The 18,581-nt window shown below is 39.5% G+C and overlaps 1 protein-coding gene across 3 annotated transcripts in view; it reads right to left on the bottom strand.

The window, feature by feature from the left end:
- Positions 1–18,581, bottom strand: part of TTLL5 (tubulin tyrosine ligase like 5) — a 126,053-nt gene that overhangs the window by 47,157 nt on the left and 60,315 nt on the right. For all 3 annotated transcript variants that reach the window (XR_010721922.1, XM_066188532.1, XM_066188533.1), the window contains 2 exons: positions 16,902–17,089; positions 3,422–3,576 (listed from right to left, as the gene is read on the bottom strand). Coding sequence is in view for 2 of the 3 variants with exons in the window: in XM_066188532.1 (XP_066044629.1) it covers positions 3,422–3,576; positions 16,902–17,089 (343 nt within the window). In the remaining variant the exon portion in view is untranslated. The remainder of the gene's footprint in view (positions 1–3,421; positions 3,577–16,901; positions 17,090–18,581) is intronic.

Here is an 18,581-nt window from a genome sequence, read left to right as displayed (position 1 = left end):
TCCTCACAACTAGGGATTACGCAGCTATTTGTTAACAGATACTTCAAAGATAGTTTATGTTCTGAATCAACAAGTTTCATTCTGTTAAACATCTGATTTTTTACCTTTATTACGAAACAAAAAATGCTTTCAGGAGAACGCTTTTTCAAGAGCAGCTCTAGTATGGTCTTGGCTTCAGCTGACTTGTAGTTTCACTGGATAATGAAGAATCACTTTCGTGGTTGTTGTCCTTGGATTACATTACTAAAATTGTGATAAAAATGATATATGGTAATCTTTAATAACTCTACTACAAAACACATAATCACATTTCATGCCTTTTACAGCACGATGTGAAGGAGTGACAATCCTGCCCAATGGACTGAGTTAGAAGCTGAGAGAGAACTGAGATAGGGCACTGAGACAGAACTAGGATTAAAGAAGGAGAGAACAGATTTGGCATAACTTCATTGATATACAGTGGGCAACAAAGGCAGATCTGCAGCAAATGTGGCAGAGGTTGATAATCATGTCATAGTAGTCAGAACTAAGGCCACATACAACTTGGAACATTTCATCTCTTGTGCAGCCCTGCAGGCTTCTTTGTCAGAGGTGCAGCAACAGGCTAAACCATCATTTGAGTGGAAACAGTGCCAATGCTTATAGAAAGTGGCAAAAAAAGAATCTCAAAATGCACAGCAGTTCAGATTTATAAAATAACATTTTAACATATCTAGAATGGTCCTCTGTCTCTGTATTACAAACCCAAGACCTCCTTTGCCTTTTGGCAAGCAGGCTACTAATTTGGCACTTTATCTCATAGGCAAAGAAAAGGAATCAACAAAAGAAAGGATAAGTTCTTTTGAGATACATTTACATAAGTCAGTACTGGGAGAGTGGGAATTAAAGGGGAAGATGACTTGTCTAAAAGAATAGCCTGAATCCTACCTATTAGCAAGCATCAAACAAAAATTTTCTAACAAACTTCAGCAGTGCTAAAATGGCTTAAATTTACCACAGAGGCATACAAAAAGTCCTGTGAGGACTGCACTGCAGAGACAGATGTTTGAACTGGAGCTAAGTGCAAGCCAGATAAGAGACCCATTTACAGAACATTTCCATCTTTGCTGAATTCTGCAACTGATAGACAAGAATCTCAATGGAACAAAACAGGAAGCTTTTCTTCAGTCACCCAGCACTGAGCACAGGCTGACACCCATCAGATGACCCTCTATGAATTGCTTGCTCCAATGTAACAAATCAAGTAGCAAAAAAGGCATTTACAATACAAGATAGTCATCTCCATGTATCATGACCTTCATATTCCTTTTGGAATTCTCTCATTAAACACAAGTTCACAGACCAAGTAATCCACCACTGCCTCAAGAATTTTTTTTTTCATTTCCAGATTTATACAAAATTCTTAACTCCCAGTATTTTGGCCATTCAATAAAAGCAGCCATGAAGATAAAATAATTCAATAGGGAGTCAGTCTTACGGCATCTTTCTGACTCCTGTTCTGAGGATAAAAACAGAGCAATTGAAGTAATGAAAGACTAAATGCCTTGTAAAAGGTTTGAAGTTGTGACTGGAAAATTCTGAATATTTTCAGATTGCTGTACAAAATATAACAGAAATTTTAACTGAATGCATTAAACCATGCACACAATGCTAGATGAGGCACCACCCTGGAAGTCATTCAGAATGGAGCTCTGGGCATTAGTGGTGGGGTTTGCAGCTGTCTGTGAGCCCATGCAAAGGTGCAAACAGAGCTGGAAAGGGGAGCTCTAGGACAACCTGCATGCTGCTGCTCTCCCAAGCCATGTAGGAGGGGAAGGCAGTTTGCACCTGTTGGATAGGTTCTTTATTTGGACAAGGTAATAGGTTGCCTGGATGGGGTCCAAGAGCAGAATCACCACCACTTCTCTCAATAACTTTAAACCCCTGAGGCAAACATTGTGCTGGAACAGAAACAGGCCAGGAATTCATTTCTCACATTCCTCTTCTTTAGACAGGATGAAAAGTAGTGACTGATGAAATAAGAACAATTTTACTTGAGCTTTCCAAATCCCATTACAGTCTTTCTATTGAAGGACCCATTTGGGAAAGGATCATCACTCAGATCACATGCCTTCTGCACTGTCTGTCTTTCTCCCTCTCTTACTTCCCTCCATTTTCCAGTAGCATTCAGGCACCAGGGATAAAAATCAGTGTTTTCAAGTACACAGTGCTTTCCAGACCTAAACGCATTTCTTGGAGAAGTTCTGCTTTATTATTCTGTTTTAAAAGACAAAAATGAACACTTAGGCAAAGGAATCAATATTATTTACTGGAACGGCAAAGGAAGAATTCAAATCTCCAGCAGTCTTGGGCTTGTATTCCAGCCCGGTTACTACAGCAAGTCTGCCTTGTTCCTGGCTTCCAAGATTCAGACTTCAATGCAAGTAAATCTTGCTTCTCTTTGAATCACAGGAAGAATGGTTTTACTGCAGAATCAGTCCTCTGCCCTGATTCCAAAGAGTGTATAAGCCGTAAATATAAATTCCAATGCCCAAAATTAATATGGGATATAAAGAAGACACCTGGAAAAGAAATTCTGATAAACACTGCTCTTTGAACAATCTAAACTTGATATTCACGGAAAAAGCACAAAGACTAGGACTTAGTGGGGTTGTTTGCAGCATCAGGTCTAAGTTTGTATTCTGCATATATGTCTCAACACCAGCAAACCTAAACTTACAGATACAGGGATGGGAAATGCTCAAGGAAAAACAGACATTTCCTTTTCATCCACCATGTTCATCTATGCCCTTATTTCACCATGAACCTGACAGCTCTGGGAACATAGCTATTTTCATAGGGCTAGTCTCTAGATCTGAGAGGAACCATTACCATAGAATTGTTTATGCTGGAAAAGATCCTCCTTTTAAGATCCGAGTTCAGCTGTTAACCTTAACAATATCAAGCTCACCATTAAAACACGTCCCTAAGTACCACATCTACACATGTTTTAAAAACCTTCAGGTGACTCCACCACCTCCCCTAGGCGGCTTGTTCCAATACTTGACAACTCTTCTGGTGAATAAATTTTTCCTAATATCTAATCTACACTTCACCCGATGGAACTCGAGGTCATTTCCTCTTGTCCTATGATTTGTTTTTTCAGAGAAGAAACCAACACACACCTTGCTACAACCTCCTTGCAAGGAGTTGTACAGAGCTATATTGTACCCCCCACTCCCCAAGACTCCTTTTCTCCAGGATAAACGGCCTCGGCTCCCTTAGCTGCTTCATATCAGCCTCGTGCTCCAGACCCTTCACCAGCTCTGTTGCCCTTCTCTGGACATGCTCCTGCATCTGACCAAGTAGCCAAACAAAAATTACAAATGAGGTCCTGAGTGATTGCATCCTTCAAAAAGCTAGAGCAGCAATTTTAACTTACCTGACTTCTGAAGGGACAGATCTTTTGTCATCTCTGTGAGTGTCTGACTGAACAGGCCACAGTGACCCTCTTCTGCTGAGTGATAACCAGTAGCTCTGTAGGGCAGCTGCATTCCCCTTGCTTATAGCTCCACTTGCCAAGTCCAGGTTTGTTAACTAAAAAGGCAAAAAAAACAAAAACAAAAACAAAAACAAAAAAAAAAAAAAATGAAACAAAAACAAACCCAAACAAACTATCAGAAACAATTAAAAGCCAAGAAAAGAGATAACGGTATCACTAAGTAAATGGGATAGAGTAGGTACTAAGAGAAGTGAAACTGCTACAAAGTGGAAATATTCAAATGTGAAAACACTGTGCTAGTTGCATAAAGGAGTGAGAGATGACACCAACATCCACTATGCCTGAGATGAATTCAGCAGCCAGCATGAAAATTACAACCCTTCCATTCACAGAAGAACAGAGGAGGAAAAGGACAAAGATGGGGCAAAAATCGCAAAGTAAAAAAGTTCCTGCCATGTGAAAAATGAACTCCACACACACTGATCAAAAGCTAGAAGCTTATATTACACTGAGCAGAGACCAGAGTATCGCTCCAGTCACCGTGAGCTGTGTCACTAAGCCAAACATACACACCTGTCCTGTCTCTGCCCCTCTCTATACAAACATACAGGCACAACCTAAAAGCATAAGTACCTTGGATATAAAATGCAAACCAAAACTCAACCAAACATTAAAGGAACTGTTCACACAATCACTTAAAAGAACTGTGCTGGCACAAGTAAACATACACAAATCATGTTAGGTGTACATTTGTAATATCAAGCTCTAAATTGCTATTTCAAAGCATGGGAGATGAAGAGATTTAAAAGAAAAGTTCTATAGATATTAAAATGCACAAAATATCTTTTTAATCCAGCCTTGGTTTTGGCTGGAATACTTCCCCTTGCCTGAAGTGTTCTGAAAACTGAACAATAAGCATAGAAAACATTAATTCAAATGAATGAAGTGTCAGAACACTATAAGAAATTGAAGACAAGATATTACAGTGGGACAATATCAGGCAAGTTTAGTAATGGGTAGTGTTATCCACGTTATATGGGAAATAGTATTACGTGCCATTTTGGTGCCTCTACCTCACCCTTAATGTCACTGTGTTCCGTAGCATTTAATTAAAATTTAAAGCATCTTCATTGCAGCAACAGAAAGCGTCAAATTAGATTTAGTTCTGATTGTGCCAGGCACTATACAAATACCTAACAATGGCAGTTGCTGGTCACAAAGAATTTATTGTCTGAAAAGAAGGAAGAATGGTAAATGATGCAAACACAGAAGGCAACATAGTAAATAAAATAGGCTATATACAATTCTTAGCTTGTCAGCAACAGTGATCACAACTTCGCTAACACATCAAATGCGTGAAATGAAGATGACTTTGAATTTTCTCTCCTCATCATCCTGATGCCAAGAACCATTTACTCTGATGAATTACCACCTCAATCCTACTCTACTACTGCGTCATGCTTTCCTTTTTAATTATCATTGTTTCACTGTTTATTTGAAAGCTGTCTTTTTAAGCAGGTGACCAAATAGGTAATAGCATGGGTAACAGCAACATTTCACACATTCCCAATAGACAGGTGTTTAAACTGCAGCAGGATTAAAAACAGGCAAAGGATTCAAAAAGAGAGAGAGAACACCAGCAAGAATATAAGGTTTAGCTGCACCCAGCCCACCCAGACAGGTGTTACTGCTTGTTACTGTGCCATGCTTTGAAACATGTCAGCTGCTATAATTAGCTGGCCAGGATGTTGTTTGGAAGGATTACTGAGGCCCTCCCAACACATCTGTGCTCAGCAGTGGCTTAATTTCCTAGTCTTCCTGTGCACCTGATGGAACTGCATTCTTCCCTTTACAGAGGCAAACACTTAGCAGCAAATCAGTTGGTACTTCGCTGTAAAAGGTAATGTAGAGCACCTGGACTAAAATACCCATACAGAAGAGCTTGTAGCTTCAGAAATAGTAGTAATGGAGCAAAACTAAACAAATAAAAAAATCTCTCTAAACCCAAGAAAGGCTAGTGGGGCTCAACAGAGAAGGTGATTTTTGGTGTGGATCTATAAGAATTAAGTTGGTTTTCAAACTGAGTTGCAACAAGATGGGTTTAAACCCTCCTGCTTGGGAAGATTCCTGTTTTTCATTAGCAGTGATTGACTTGAGAATATTTTTCCTGACACTGACAGTGTGACAGGAGATGTGTGTGGGCTGCACCGTACACTTCAAACATCCCAATTTTCAGACATCTCTTGTCACATCTACACATTCTTTGTGGACTTTGTAAAAGGCAAGACAATACACAGCTAATATCTCTCATGATAGAAGGATTCATAAAGTTTTGCTACAATTTTTAAACTGATTGGGGGAGCAAAGATGTCAGAAGCTGAAAGGAACATGCTGACTGAAAAACACCACGATACAGTAAATCCCCAAAAGCTCTCACAGAAGAAAAAGAACCCACTTGATGTACTTCTGTTTATGATACAACATGAAAAAATGGGGGGAGGAGAACATGTGGGTTGTCACAGCCATATCAATAGAGAGCTGTGTTAGAAACAGTACGTATATGTACTGTTATATTTGCTTCAATGTAATGCTAATAGGCCAAAAGACAAATTATTGCAAAACGTCAAAATACTTTTCCACATTTATTTTTATTTTTAAATGTTACAAGGTAAGTTTATGACTGGAATACACTTGGCCTTGCCAGCAGAGACACATCAGCTTAAAAGAACTGATTTCTATGGTCATGCATTATTCTGAGAAATTTATTTCTGAAAAAACTTTAAGACTGAAAGCAAGGCCACAACACAGAATGATATTCCAAAGTGCTGAATATAGGAGTTGAGGGGTTTGTTTTTGTTAATCTGCTTTAAAAATTCAATATGAAATAAGAACTCTCCAAGTAAAGATAGGAATAAAAACTTCAGGATAAAATTTACATCTAATTAATAGCAGCCTACAGACAAAGATGCATTGTATAGTACTTCTAAGAAATCACAAGCAACAGTCAGAAAAAGAACTTAATATCTTCCACTTTTCTGATCCACATTATACTAGTCCTTCAAGAGTTTCCCATTATCATATTCAAAAATCATTTTCTATAATAAAGTTAGTACTTTCTTTTTGATCTTCTCTAATGGTTGAAATAAGCTACAGCCATCAATTATAACTATCAGAAATAGAAAACAATAATGAGTGTTGTAGATCAGCCTCCACAGATTCAGGATAAGCCTCCTGAAAGCCTGAATGCTTCTCTTGCTAGTTTGTAGGAGCCAGCCAGGGTGAGCAGGGACACATCACCACAAGAAGTTGTTACTCTGGCCCTCTTGGCAGGCAGTGAAAAAGTGACTTAAATTTTCATTACCAACACCCTGAACAGCAGATCCAAAGTTTCACTGATCAACATGCTACAGCAAGCAATACACTACGAATTGCCTACTTGATCCTCTCCAGTTGGCAGTTTTAGCACTTTTCTGGCAGAAGTCAGTTATATCTTGTTGCCTAAAACGTGGTGGAGATTGGAGATCTACAAAGTCTAAAGATCATTTCTCTTACTTGGAGCCACACTGCATCCTCCACAGTTCACACATCGCACATTTCCATTTGGATCTTTCTGACTGGTGAGGAGGAAAAGGAGTCCAGAGCTCAAGCTATATTTCACATGTCAAGCCTAAAAGACATGCCAAAAGAATGCAGCAACCATAGGCCTACTTTGTCTCTTCCAAAATGCCTTCAAAATGATAAAATTTTCACAGTCAGAAGCAGGAGGAGACAAAGTTTTCAGCACAATGTACCCTATCGACAGGTTACAAAGCCATACATGAATAAACTGTTAACTGAGAAACCTTTTTGTCTACAGAAGGGTTGGACAAGAATCATGGTAAGATACATGTAAGATCACTACTCCTCTGCCTTAGGATCAGGCCAGAATTCTTAAATTTTGATGAGTCAGACAGGACAAGATGACACTGTATAATGAGCTCAAATAGGAAACCATTCCACTTGAAAACTGAAAATGTGCAAAATGTTTCATTATTTGCAGTGTGTTCTCCTTTGCCTTCCAATCTATTTTTACCATATGCTCTGTAAGCATATGCATCCATAAGTTTATACAGTTTGACTCCTTCAAGACCCTTCAGTCAATCCCTAATTCTCCCTTTTATTACTAACTATTCATCCAGCAACATCAACATTATCGAATAGCTTGCAAATGAAATGTGCTTTTTCTTTAATTACCTGGCTTCCATAGTCACAAGTATTTTCACTTGCCAAGCCTTCCTCAAACACAGATACCTCTAAGGCTTTCAAGATCCATGAAATCTTTAACAGAAGGGAAGAGCTAAGAACTTGCCATGTGGAGGGGAAAAAAAAAAAAAAAACACAAAGAATTTTTGCTGTATTTTTTCAGTTATTTTTCTTCCTTCAGCCTTCAGAGATGACTGACTAGATGCTACAACAATATAAATACTGTTAACCTGTCCTCTCCCCAGCATGTGCGGCATTTTCCTAGCTTTACCACAGAGCTCCCAGGTACATCTGGGATCCAGGACAGGCTTGCATGACTTGGTCTAACACAGTGTGCAGGTCTGCCAGTACTACTGGAAATAGTCCAGCTGCCTTGCTTTCCTTAATTCATCAAGGTACTGGAACCCAACAGGTTATCCCAGTATGGGGGGGAAAAAAAAAATCACATCATCTTAACCTGCCTCTTAAGAGGCAAAGGAAACCCCAAGTCACAGATAAGACACACACACAACCACTGCCTGAACAGTGTAACAAAATGTACTACAAATTCCATGAGGAAATCACATAATACAGATTTTTCTAGAACCATCTTTCTGTTACCCAGGCCATCTTGCTGACTGCACCCCAGACTAAAGCACCTTCATTTTATGTATAGATTTGAATTTGCAGTAACAACTGGCCAGGAGGGAAGAACTGGGGCTAAACAGGCTGGGGAAGTGTGAAATCTGCGTGTGTACCAAGGCTGATCTGGCCAAAGGCCTGTGACATTCCTTCTTTGCTCTCTGAGCTTACCAGCTTACAGGATATACATATGCATACAGAGCACAAGTGTTCCAGTCTCCAGAAAACGTTCCAGACAAAGACCTGCCAAAGACATTCCTGGGAAACCTGACAAACTTGCAAATTCCTTTGTAGCAGTCTCCAGCATATGCATCCATTTAACAACGAAAAAAGAAAACCCAAGTTAGTGCTGCTGCTGTGGATGGTTGAACTCCCCCTCTTCCTTCTCCTGAAAAAGTCAGGCTTTCATTTAGACACTCTGCCTCAAAACTTCCAGTGGGAGTGATTTTTACAAGGCACAATCCTGCCAAAAGTTTGATGATCAGGGTGTAATCTTTCCCATAACATGAGACCTAGCCGCTCAGCTGGGCCCGTTTGGTGACTATCTGCAGATGTTGCTGCATCATAACAAAACCCTCTGCTTCTATTCCCTGTGGAGCCTCAGAGCAGAAGGAGTTCAACAAGAGCACAGCAGAAACTACAGTGATTTTTCACTTCCTACAACCTCTGCTGAGACCAACTGGTTACATTATTGCTGCTGCAACAAATCAGTAGTAATAAAAGTAATTCCAGCTCCTGTGTGAATAGTTTAAGTCAGGAGAAGGTCGGGCCCTGCAGCAGTGCAGAGGTGTGTGAAAGAGGAAAGAAAAACGCCCCCCAAAGGTGATTGCCTGCTTCTTGCTCCTCTTACTAATTATAGTAAGATGCCTTTTTCCTTTACACTTCCCTTTCTCTCCAGCAGTGGAAGTGTAAAAACCAAAGAAATTATCACAAAGAAACTAAAACTAAGACTCAGATAAAGTGGGTCGAATCAAACCAAGGGACCATCACTGAAAAAACCCAAAACTCCTCAGTGGGGAAAACAGCCTCACCAAATTTCTGTAAGTATTTGCTGCACCCTAAATTTAGTGCTCTTGTACTGTTCAGGTCTAGACAGGAAAGAGCTGATGCCCACTGGGACCTGTACAGTGTATTTTGGCAGTTTGCTCTGTCGAGGACAAGGCAGGTGAGGGTACCACACAGTGTAACCAAGACAGCTAAATGAGGAGTGGTGTGGCTTCCAATACTGCTGTAGCTGATGTTAAGATGAGGCTCACTATTTTGGGTTTCCTTAGCACATACAGGGTCCCTCTGGGACACTGTAAAATGTTCCATTCAATTCTTCCTCACTCCCTCTTCCTGGTCCTAAGGTTCAGTAAACTCATCTGCTTCTTGCTCATTTCCACCTTCTGTCTAAATGAAGAACCTAGAATAAGACAAATGGCCCATCCTCCACTGGATCTGTCAGTATGTTTGCAGGAATCCTGGCTGCTGGATCTTGGGCACTGACTGGCTGCATAGCACAGAAGGAGGCAGCTCTGTACAGCCCTTGCCTGGGTGGTCTCATGTTATCCCTGTGATAAAACTTCCCGGCTGCAAGAATTGGAGCTATTCCTGATGATAGCCGGGACCTGAAATCTCTCACTCTCCCACACACACAGAGTCAGAGCTCCCATCAGCTTTCCCCTCCTCTTCCTCCTCCACTTGGTCAAGCTGGCCAATTCAACACATTCTTCAGTTCCCTAGCATTAATAACCATGAAGTACTACAGCCTGCTAGATATCAACTGCAGCCCCCCTCACCAGGCAGTGATAGGGACCTCACACAGATATAGCATTGCAAAAGAATTTTTACCTTACAGCATGCTTCACAAAGAAGTTGCACATTAATTCACAAAGAAAAACACTCACTCATGTGCATCCAGAATCCAGCCACCTGGCTCTGGATGTACACACATGCTGTGTATTTTCATGTCCTCCCTGCAGAAAGTCTTGCAATACAAACACATGGAAATGTTTTATGCCAAACATAGATGAAATAAAGACTTCAGAATTAAAGCCTGGTATAGAAGGAAAAGTAGTCTGGGTAAGACTTCATCCATCTGTCCATCAGGAAAGGCCAATGGCTTACAGTAGGTACAGGTAAAAAACCCCTCTTAGTTCAGCTGTCCAGAAGTACCAAAGTACTCAGTAAGATGTCTACATCACAAATCAAGGCAAGAAAGGAAATTAAGTTCCTGTCCAATGAAACGGGCTTGCTGAACTGTATCTTCAGGCTTAATTCCCCATTTCACCACCAATACACCTGCCTTGTTTCCCCAATAGTACTGTCGCCACCTTAGGCTCATGCAAGACAATGGGCAAACTGAACAACAAAATTTCAGGAAACTGAAAATTGTATTGTCAATATGTGCCATTAACCATTACACCACACACATTGACAAAGACATCATCACTTTGTAAAAATAATTAGCAAGCATCTGATTGACATAACTAGGGAAATCATCTATTTCAGATACCGAGTTTCTCACAAGTGTCTCAGTAACGCCCTTATCATAATGGAAAGATTGACTACAGTAAAGCAATGTAACAAAGAAAATCTCGTAAGTATGGAAGTAGCAGCATAGCACATGTTCATCAGTATAAAAGGTCAGTTCAGATCAAAGGCGCAGCAAACTCACTGTCCTGTCTGACATATTTCAGAAGATGGAAGAAATCTGAGTTTCCAAGAATAAAACAAACATCTTATTGATAAGGCAAATGAATTTTTTATTTCTGCATGGTAAAACCTAGGGACCTATCATTTGCAAAATGTTCATTATTCTGTCTGAGGAAACTATGACCTACTAGTTTTTCAGCCTTAATTGTATCCCATTTCAGGGAGTTTCAGAAGGTAAATAAATTCTGTGACAATAACTATTAACTTTTATTATAATTTTTTTCACTCCAGTATCTTCTTGCTAAACTGAATATCCTCTTCTTATTATGAGAGACATGAATAAACTAAACTTTATTTACCGTGTCTTTCATTGCTCTATGTAAATCCTTCACACTTAACTCCTCCCTCAAGAAACTTAATGTTTCCAGTTCCTCATTAAAACTGCATTTGCAGTCAATCATCTATGAACCCCAGTTATTTTTCCTAAATACACTTAAGAAATGTCACCCAGAAGTTAAAACAGTTTTGAGGCAGGTTATGTAATTGATGCTTACACTGAAACATATATATCCTATCCTGTTCCCTAATCTTTTGTTGTTGTTGTTGACTTTACTGCTTAACTTGAAACAGGCATCTCCACTGAGCTTTCAACGAAATAAAATTCTTTATTTCTTCCCTAAAGAAATAAACTTTAGAGTAATCATTCAAGAGGTTAAAATCATTGCTTATCATATAGTCAGTTATTTGTAAACACTGAACTTCATCTGCCAGTGTCTAGCCCAATTAACACAGCTCTTAAATTTCTACTAGTTTTACTCGCAATAATTAAAAAAAGAATGCAAATGTAGTGACAAATTACCAGGAGGTAGGCTCAAGTTTAAGTTTACAGCACACACCTAACTTCACTGTAACTGAACGTGGGACTCTCACAGCCCACATTATACTGAAGGTAACAAGAAATTACCTCATGTAATAAACATGAGCTGCACAAACATGGATGAACACTTCAGAGTAGTTAATCTACTGTAAATTCACACCCTATATTACCTTGCAATAATTTGCTTTTATATTCATTCTTTAAGTAATAAAATGCCTTATTCATGTCCTTATGAACCTCATCCTTTCAAGCCTTTTACACTGGATCATGTACATTCTATACTAGGCATCTTCAGTTATCCATTTACTATATAGCAAATTGACTAGGTTTTGTTTGTTTGTTTGCTTCTTGTCTTTTTTTTTTTGATCTGTAATAAAACTTTATCATCCTACAGACACCTGTCCATCCTAACAGCACTTGCTGAAAGCTTGTCAAAAACTTTTTTGGAAGTCTGAATATGAACAAATTACACTGAGTGCTATTTTTCTCAGTTCAAAGAACTCTAATAGATAGGACATAACAGAATACTCATTTTCTTATGGCCATCTGAGATCAGATACCTTCTTATTAGCCTACTCAGCCACTGCCTTACCAGGTTAATGCTGGACCCTCAAAGGCACATTTACCATAAAGATCTCTGTTGCTTGCTCCCAGACACATTGGGTAGTTAACAGGAGGCACACCTTTCTAATTTTGGATGCTGTGGAGTACTATAGTTAGATTGCACACACTGCAAAAATCAGGCAGTGTCTGAAATATATAGTACGGATAGAGGTACCTAACTCCCACTGTTGTCAATCTCAAAATGAGCTGTATTTAGAAGTAGTAGAAAAACACAACTTAATGAAAGGCAAAATGTTCCTACACACTTTGTGCGATGGTCTGTGAGGAATAAAAACTGAGTACAACAGAACAAAACTGTACATCAGTAAGGTTTTACTTTCCTACATCTCCATCTCTCATATACTAAGAATTGTATATTCTGTGGGTATCATCCTATCTGATGTTTCAGAAGTGAATAGACAGGACTAAGACAGAAAGCTGATGTAAACACAAAAATCTTGTTTTCTTAAGAGAACAGATCTTAAACATCTTTTTCAAAGTTCATCAGATACTTAAAATTTTCCCTTTGGACATTAGTATTTTAGTAGTAAATAATAAGGTAGCATCAATAATATCAATAAAATTATATCAATGAAAAATAACTCAATAATAAACTTATTTACTATAGAGGCTAGAAAACAAGAGTGTAAAACAGGAAGCACAAAACAAGGAACTTTGGGCATGGGTAGAAAACAGTGAAGAACAACAGAGATTGGAGAGGGACAGAGGTGGACTCCCAGCCAGAGTGACACCACCATTTCAAGCACAGCAGCTGAGGCTATATTCCTGGGAACCCCAGAAACCCACACTACTACACGGATACCAGAAGCAATTCTCACAAAAATGGGAATGGAAAATAAGCTTCCCAGCTGCTTTTGGAAAGAAATATGTATTCAGAGTACCCCAGCCTCCAAGACACAGCTTGGCAGAACACAGGGAACCAATGCACAAAGATATTCAACTCTCACATAGAAGTTCTTGCCATTGGGGGTGGAAAAAAAAAACCCACACAAACCAAAACCCCCCACAAAAATACAGTCCACAGCAACACCAGTATTTTCAAAAAGTCACTCTTTCATATACCTCCTCCAAATCAATGGTCCTAATCTTATCATGAAACATAATTAAATCCATATATCAAGTCCTTTTCACACCAGCCAGGTACTTTCCAACAAGGTAGACTAACTTCAAGTTTCTGGAATGGCTTTAAACAATTGTACTATTTTTATTATTAGGTAAGTAATGTTCTAATCTTCATGCCAATTTATTTAAGAATGCTTTAAAAAAATACTATCATATTTCAAGAGGTTTAGACAGAGAAGTGAAAATGGGCAAAGTAACAATTCAAGAACTTCCTGTCTAGAAATGTATAGGAAAGTAGTGCCCTGATTAATTAAGTGACCCTTATGAGGGTAACGGACCCTATATGAGCCTGTTCTCTACTCTCCTCTCAGTTTTCAATCCCGTAATTCTCCTGTCCTACAGCCATCAGTTCCATAACCCAGAACTGTCAAACACTCCCATCTTAAGCCTTTTCCCCTTTCATCTCATACCAATAGTCTTTGACTTCCCAGTTCTCTCCAGGTGTTTATTAAATCCTCTCCCACATATTTCTCCGTCTCATCCACCTCTGCCTTCCCTCTCCTGGGCCAAATCCAGGTCTGCCCAAATCTGAAACCATGCAGCACTCCCAGGTAGCTTCAACATTACCTATTCTTCTGCAAATCAATTTCTAAACTGCCAGCCTACTCTGCAATTCCTGCACTTCTATTTATTCAATGCCCCTGCTTCAAATCCACATCCATGCCTAGCAGTTCAAAGACATCCTAGTTCCAAGTCCCTCAACAATAAGCACAAGTCTTGCTGCCCTACTATTATGTTTAATATGCTGATACCTCTTACTGCCCTTGTTGTCAAGGCAGCCCTGTCTTCTCACAAAACCTGAGTCCTTCTTGCAAGACAGGCTTTAAAATCCAGGGGATCAATAAAATAATCAGAATGACTCTTTAAAGACTGACAGAAGAGTAGAAGGTGTCCATGTGGGGGGGGGGGGAAGGCGTAAGCAGTGACTGCATGCTTTAGTTATGATACATTGGGCTTTGCAGCTACATCTGAACCTTCCAAAACATCACTGTTTCAAGCGTGCTTAAAATAATGGTCTCCACTTAGAAATTGCTATGTGCCATAAATTCAGTAGTGAAGAAACAGATTGCCTTAAAAACTGTTCTCAACTAAATCCAAATTTTCATACTAAGCAAGCTTCAGATTCAGATTTCATCTCTCCAAAGGCATTATTTTAAAAAAAAAGGCCAGAAAAATCACTGTAGAGAGCAGATGTCTAGAACTAATGGACACAGGCTCAGGAAGGAAACTGTCAGACAGAACTCCAGCTCTAAATTTCTCATTGACTCGTGAATTTCTTTCTACATGGATCTTTTCATGATAACACAAGATGACAATGACATAACCCAACATGTTTCTGTATTTCACTACTGAAACAAAGCCTATGCAAACACTGCAGAGCTGAATACAAAATATAGCAGAGCCAGAAAATCAGCAGTGTCTGCTAGAAGCTGTGTCTTTTGTTTGCCTGTAGCAAAGCAAACTAGTATCATTATTTTCCTGCTTTGCAATTCCCACCTCATCTGTGGGAAAGTATCTTGGAAGAACCCAGAAGCAAAAGCAATGCAGACACAGTTACTACAGCCAATACATTTCCAGGCTAGCCATGTACTTCACAGCCACCTTCACTCTTGAGTATACCTACACTGACAGACTGACTGCTGGCTAACAGGTTTCAGCTGCTACCAGAGTATGCTCCTTTGTCACCCAACACAGCTGTGCTCAGGGAACTGCTGTCCTTCCCATGCAGATCTTTCTGAATTCCTTTCTTAATTCCTCCTTCTATACTTCCTAATTTTTCTGGGAGTAACTAGCCATGGTAGGAATACAGGAGTTTAAAAATCATTTAATAGCTATACAAATGGCTGCAAGAAGACACACTAGGTTCTCTAGACAGACCTAACAAACTATGGCAGTTGAAGCAGAATGGGTAATGAATGATTTTAGGGAAAAAGTCTATGAACTTGTTTTTCAAAGTTCTTTTCTGAAAAGACAGAAATGAAATAGATGCATTTCAAATTTTTTCCCAAGTATTTGTTTAGATACTAACTTTTATCCAAGGAGGCAGTTTCCATCACATATTTAGCTTTCAACAAGTCAGCATTTCCTGAATGAAAATGCTTCACTGTCAAAGTTTTTGAACATTTTACCAACAACATTTAACTTAAAAACAGCTGATAACCAGACTGACAGCTCTGAGTATTATGAGACAAGCAAACAGGAAAAAGATGTCTAACTAGGATCTGGCCTTATGCAAGACCAGGCCTCAGCACCATGAGTATAGCCAGTGCTCACATTCTCTCCCAAGCCCATCAACAAGAAGGGACTTTATTTTTTGACATATCCTTTAAAAATGGAAGACCTATGTGCAAAGAAAAAAATCTATTCAGCTTCCTAAAGTTATAAATGTACCTCACATTTTGAAATAAATATATTGCTAATATCATAACCAGATATTCAAAATCCAAACATATAAAAATAAAATTGAAAGAAGCAAGGAGAAGCAAATACCAGCATCTGTTACAACTATTCAACATGCCTCAGAACTTAGCAAAATATAACTGTTAAAACAGTAATTCCAAAACACAAGAATCAAACTAAGACATTCAAAACACTTATCTCCAGCAAATAAAGAGAAAAAAATTACTGTCCAATGCAAAGTGCCTATTCTAGAAAATCTGCAGCAGGCACCTTAATTAACTGAGAAGTACTCAACTTGAACACCTTTGATGAGTTCAACTATAGCATATTATAAAGCAAAAAAAATTGTTCGTGTGTAGCCATTTAGGACATTATTCAACAAAAAATATGAAAGTAAGTGGAATTCTACCAGAACTCAATGTACATTTCATGTGTATCACCATGTTGGACAAAAGGATTATCATTCCCCATGCTAGTAAGTACTTCATTATGTCTTTACAGTGTTATAAGAATACAGAATTTACATCAGAACCTATTCTGCAGACATTCATTGTCAGCACTGTGATGACACACTGGAGGGATGCGGAAGCAAATTGCATGGAAGCACAAATCTGAGAAGACTTGAGTTTATTGTCTAGTAAGACAAAGCATGGATTCCACTTTTTATAACATATTTTCTAATCTTCTGCCTGTTCTATAAAATGACTGCCAGACATTCCCGTCATCTCACAGAAAATCAAAATTTTGGTGACTGTAAACACTTTGAAACAACAGGACAGAGATGAATTTTCATGAGATTTCCTGCTTGCAGCAGATCTCAGCCCAGCCCAGCGCTCACACAGAAGCCTGAAAAAAACTTCTCCCTTGCACAGGGACTCTACTTCAGTGCTTACATACCTGCTGTGTAAGGAGACTGATGCGGCTTGGTGGGGAATACTGGCAGGCTGCTTGCTTTTCTGCCAGCTGCTGCAGTTCTGCTGCCACCACACCAGGGCTGTGCCGTTTGCCCAAGGAAGAAGTGTGCTCTGCATCTTTGTGCGTCCTGCCTGAGCCCACACGCTGCCCACTCGAACTGCGGTGGACACCTACCAAACAAATATTGCAATGTGCTTGGTGAGTGATATGTCACGCAGCCTGCTGATCACAGACACTCAAAAGCAGGCAAGATACCAAGAAGAATACAGAACACACCTATTCTGCATGGGTATTGCTCAGATGAACAGTCAGCAATTCCAAACCTGCATTCTCTTTATTACAATGTATCTAATGGTACTCAATTCCAGAGATCTTGGCAGCCCTTACCCAAGTTAAATCTGTAAAGTTTTTTTCCCTAAAAACAAATGGACCTCTTTAGGTAAGCTGCTCAGTTGGGAAGTAAGATGTTTTTTTAATGCTAGAGGGGTTGTCAATATGTATACAGCAACCCTAGTAAACATGTGCTGACCCTGACACACAACCTAGAACAAATAAATACCATCAAAATACAAAAAAATAGCATTATCAGGATCACAGCTGTTAGCCTGTTAGCCTAAACTTCCCAAAAGTTTCCAAATAGATTACAGTCTGCATGCAATCTCCTACAGTTTCTCCTACCTTCAAATCCTTTACACTCTAAAGCTGCATTGCTGTCCTGGGTTGAAGTATATTCTATCACCATCTTCACGAACTGTTGAAACCAGGTGAGGCAGGGCTCCCTGCCTCCTCCACTCTGGCTTATCTTCTGTTAATGGGCCCATCAGCACCTTTGCCTCATGACTCACAGATAACCCCCTCCTGGACTACCTCCTGTTAATGGGCCCATCAGGCCTTATCACATGACTCACCATCCCATTGTGAGATGCTCCACCCAGAGGGAGGAACCAAGCATTCCAGCCTGGATATAAGCTGAGACTCTGAACACCAGAGCAGTGCTTACCTACTGGACTCCCAGAGGACAAGAGCTACTGCTGGATCTTCAGACCCATTATTTCTACAGGATCACCACTTCAACAGAACCACTCTGCTTGGACTGCTACCACCATAGGGTGTCAGGTTGCATTCTGTCTTTGTCAGTGTTCTTGTACTACTGCATTTATTTATTTCTTTTAATTTTTTCCCTATAAAATTATAATTCTGACTTACGATCTCCCACTGGTTGGATTTCAAACTAGTACAATTGCTTAACCGTGTTCTACCACAGCATGATAGAGGAGAGGTCTCTACATCTTATTTCTGGGATAGCCTTGGATATGGCAGTGCTGAAACACTCTAGAGAATAAGATACTGTAAAGATTCATTCAGATACTTCTCTTATGGAGGCCTTGACACACCTTTAAGTACTCAACACTAATGAGGTTTCATTATAAGATTTCTATGCTTGATAGGGAACCAGAGAACTAAGAACAGCACACAGACTGAAACAGGACTTCTGCTAATGAAAACAACATAAAACCCACTAAAGATATATGAGATCAGTAACATAATAAAGAAAATATACAAAACTTAATTTCACAGCTCTTTCTGAACAAGTTCAAAGGCTGAGGGGAGACCTCATCACTATAACCACCAGAAAAGAGGTTTTTGTGAGGAAGGGGTCAG

The sequence above is a fragment of the Chamaea fasciata genome, unplaced genomic scaffold (assembly GCF_029207755.1).
Source record: "Chamaea fasciata isolate MVZ Bird 193981 ecotype frontalis unplaced genomic scaffold, bChaFas1.0.hap1 SCAF_7, whole genome shotgun sequence".
Taxonomy (NCBI): Eukaryota; Metazoa; Chordata; class Aves; order Passeriformes; family Sylviidae; genus Chamaea; species Chamaea fasciata.
Note: the sequence above shows the minus strand (reverse complement) of the source record. Positions and strands in the feature narration are given on the sequence as shown.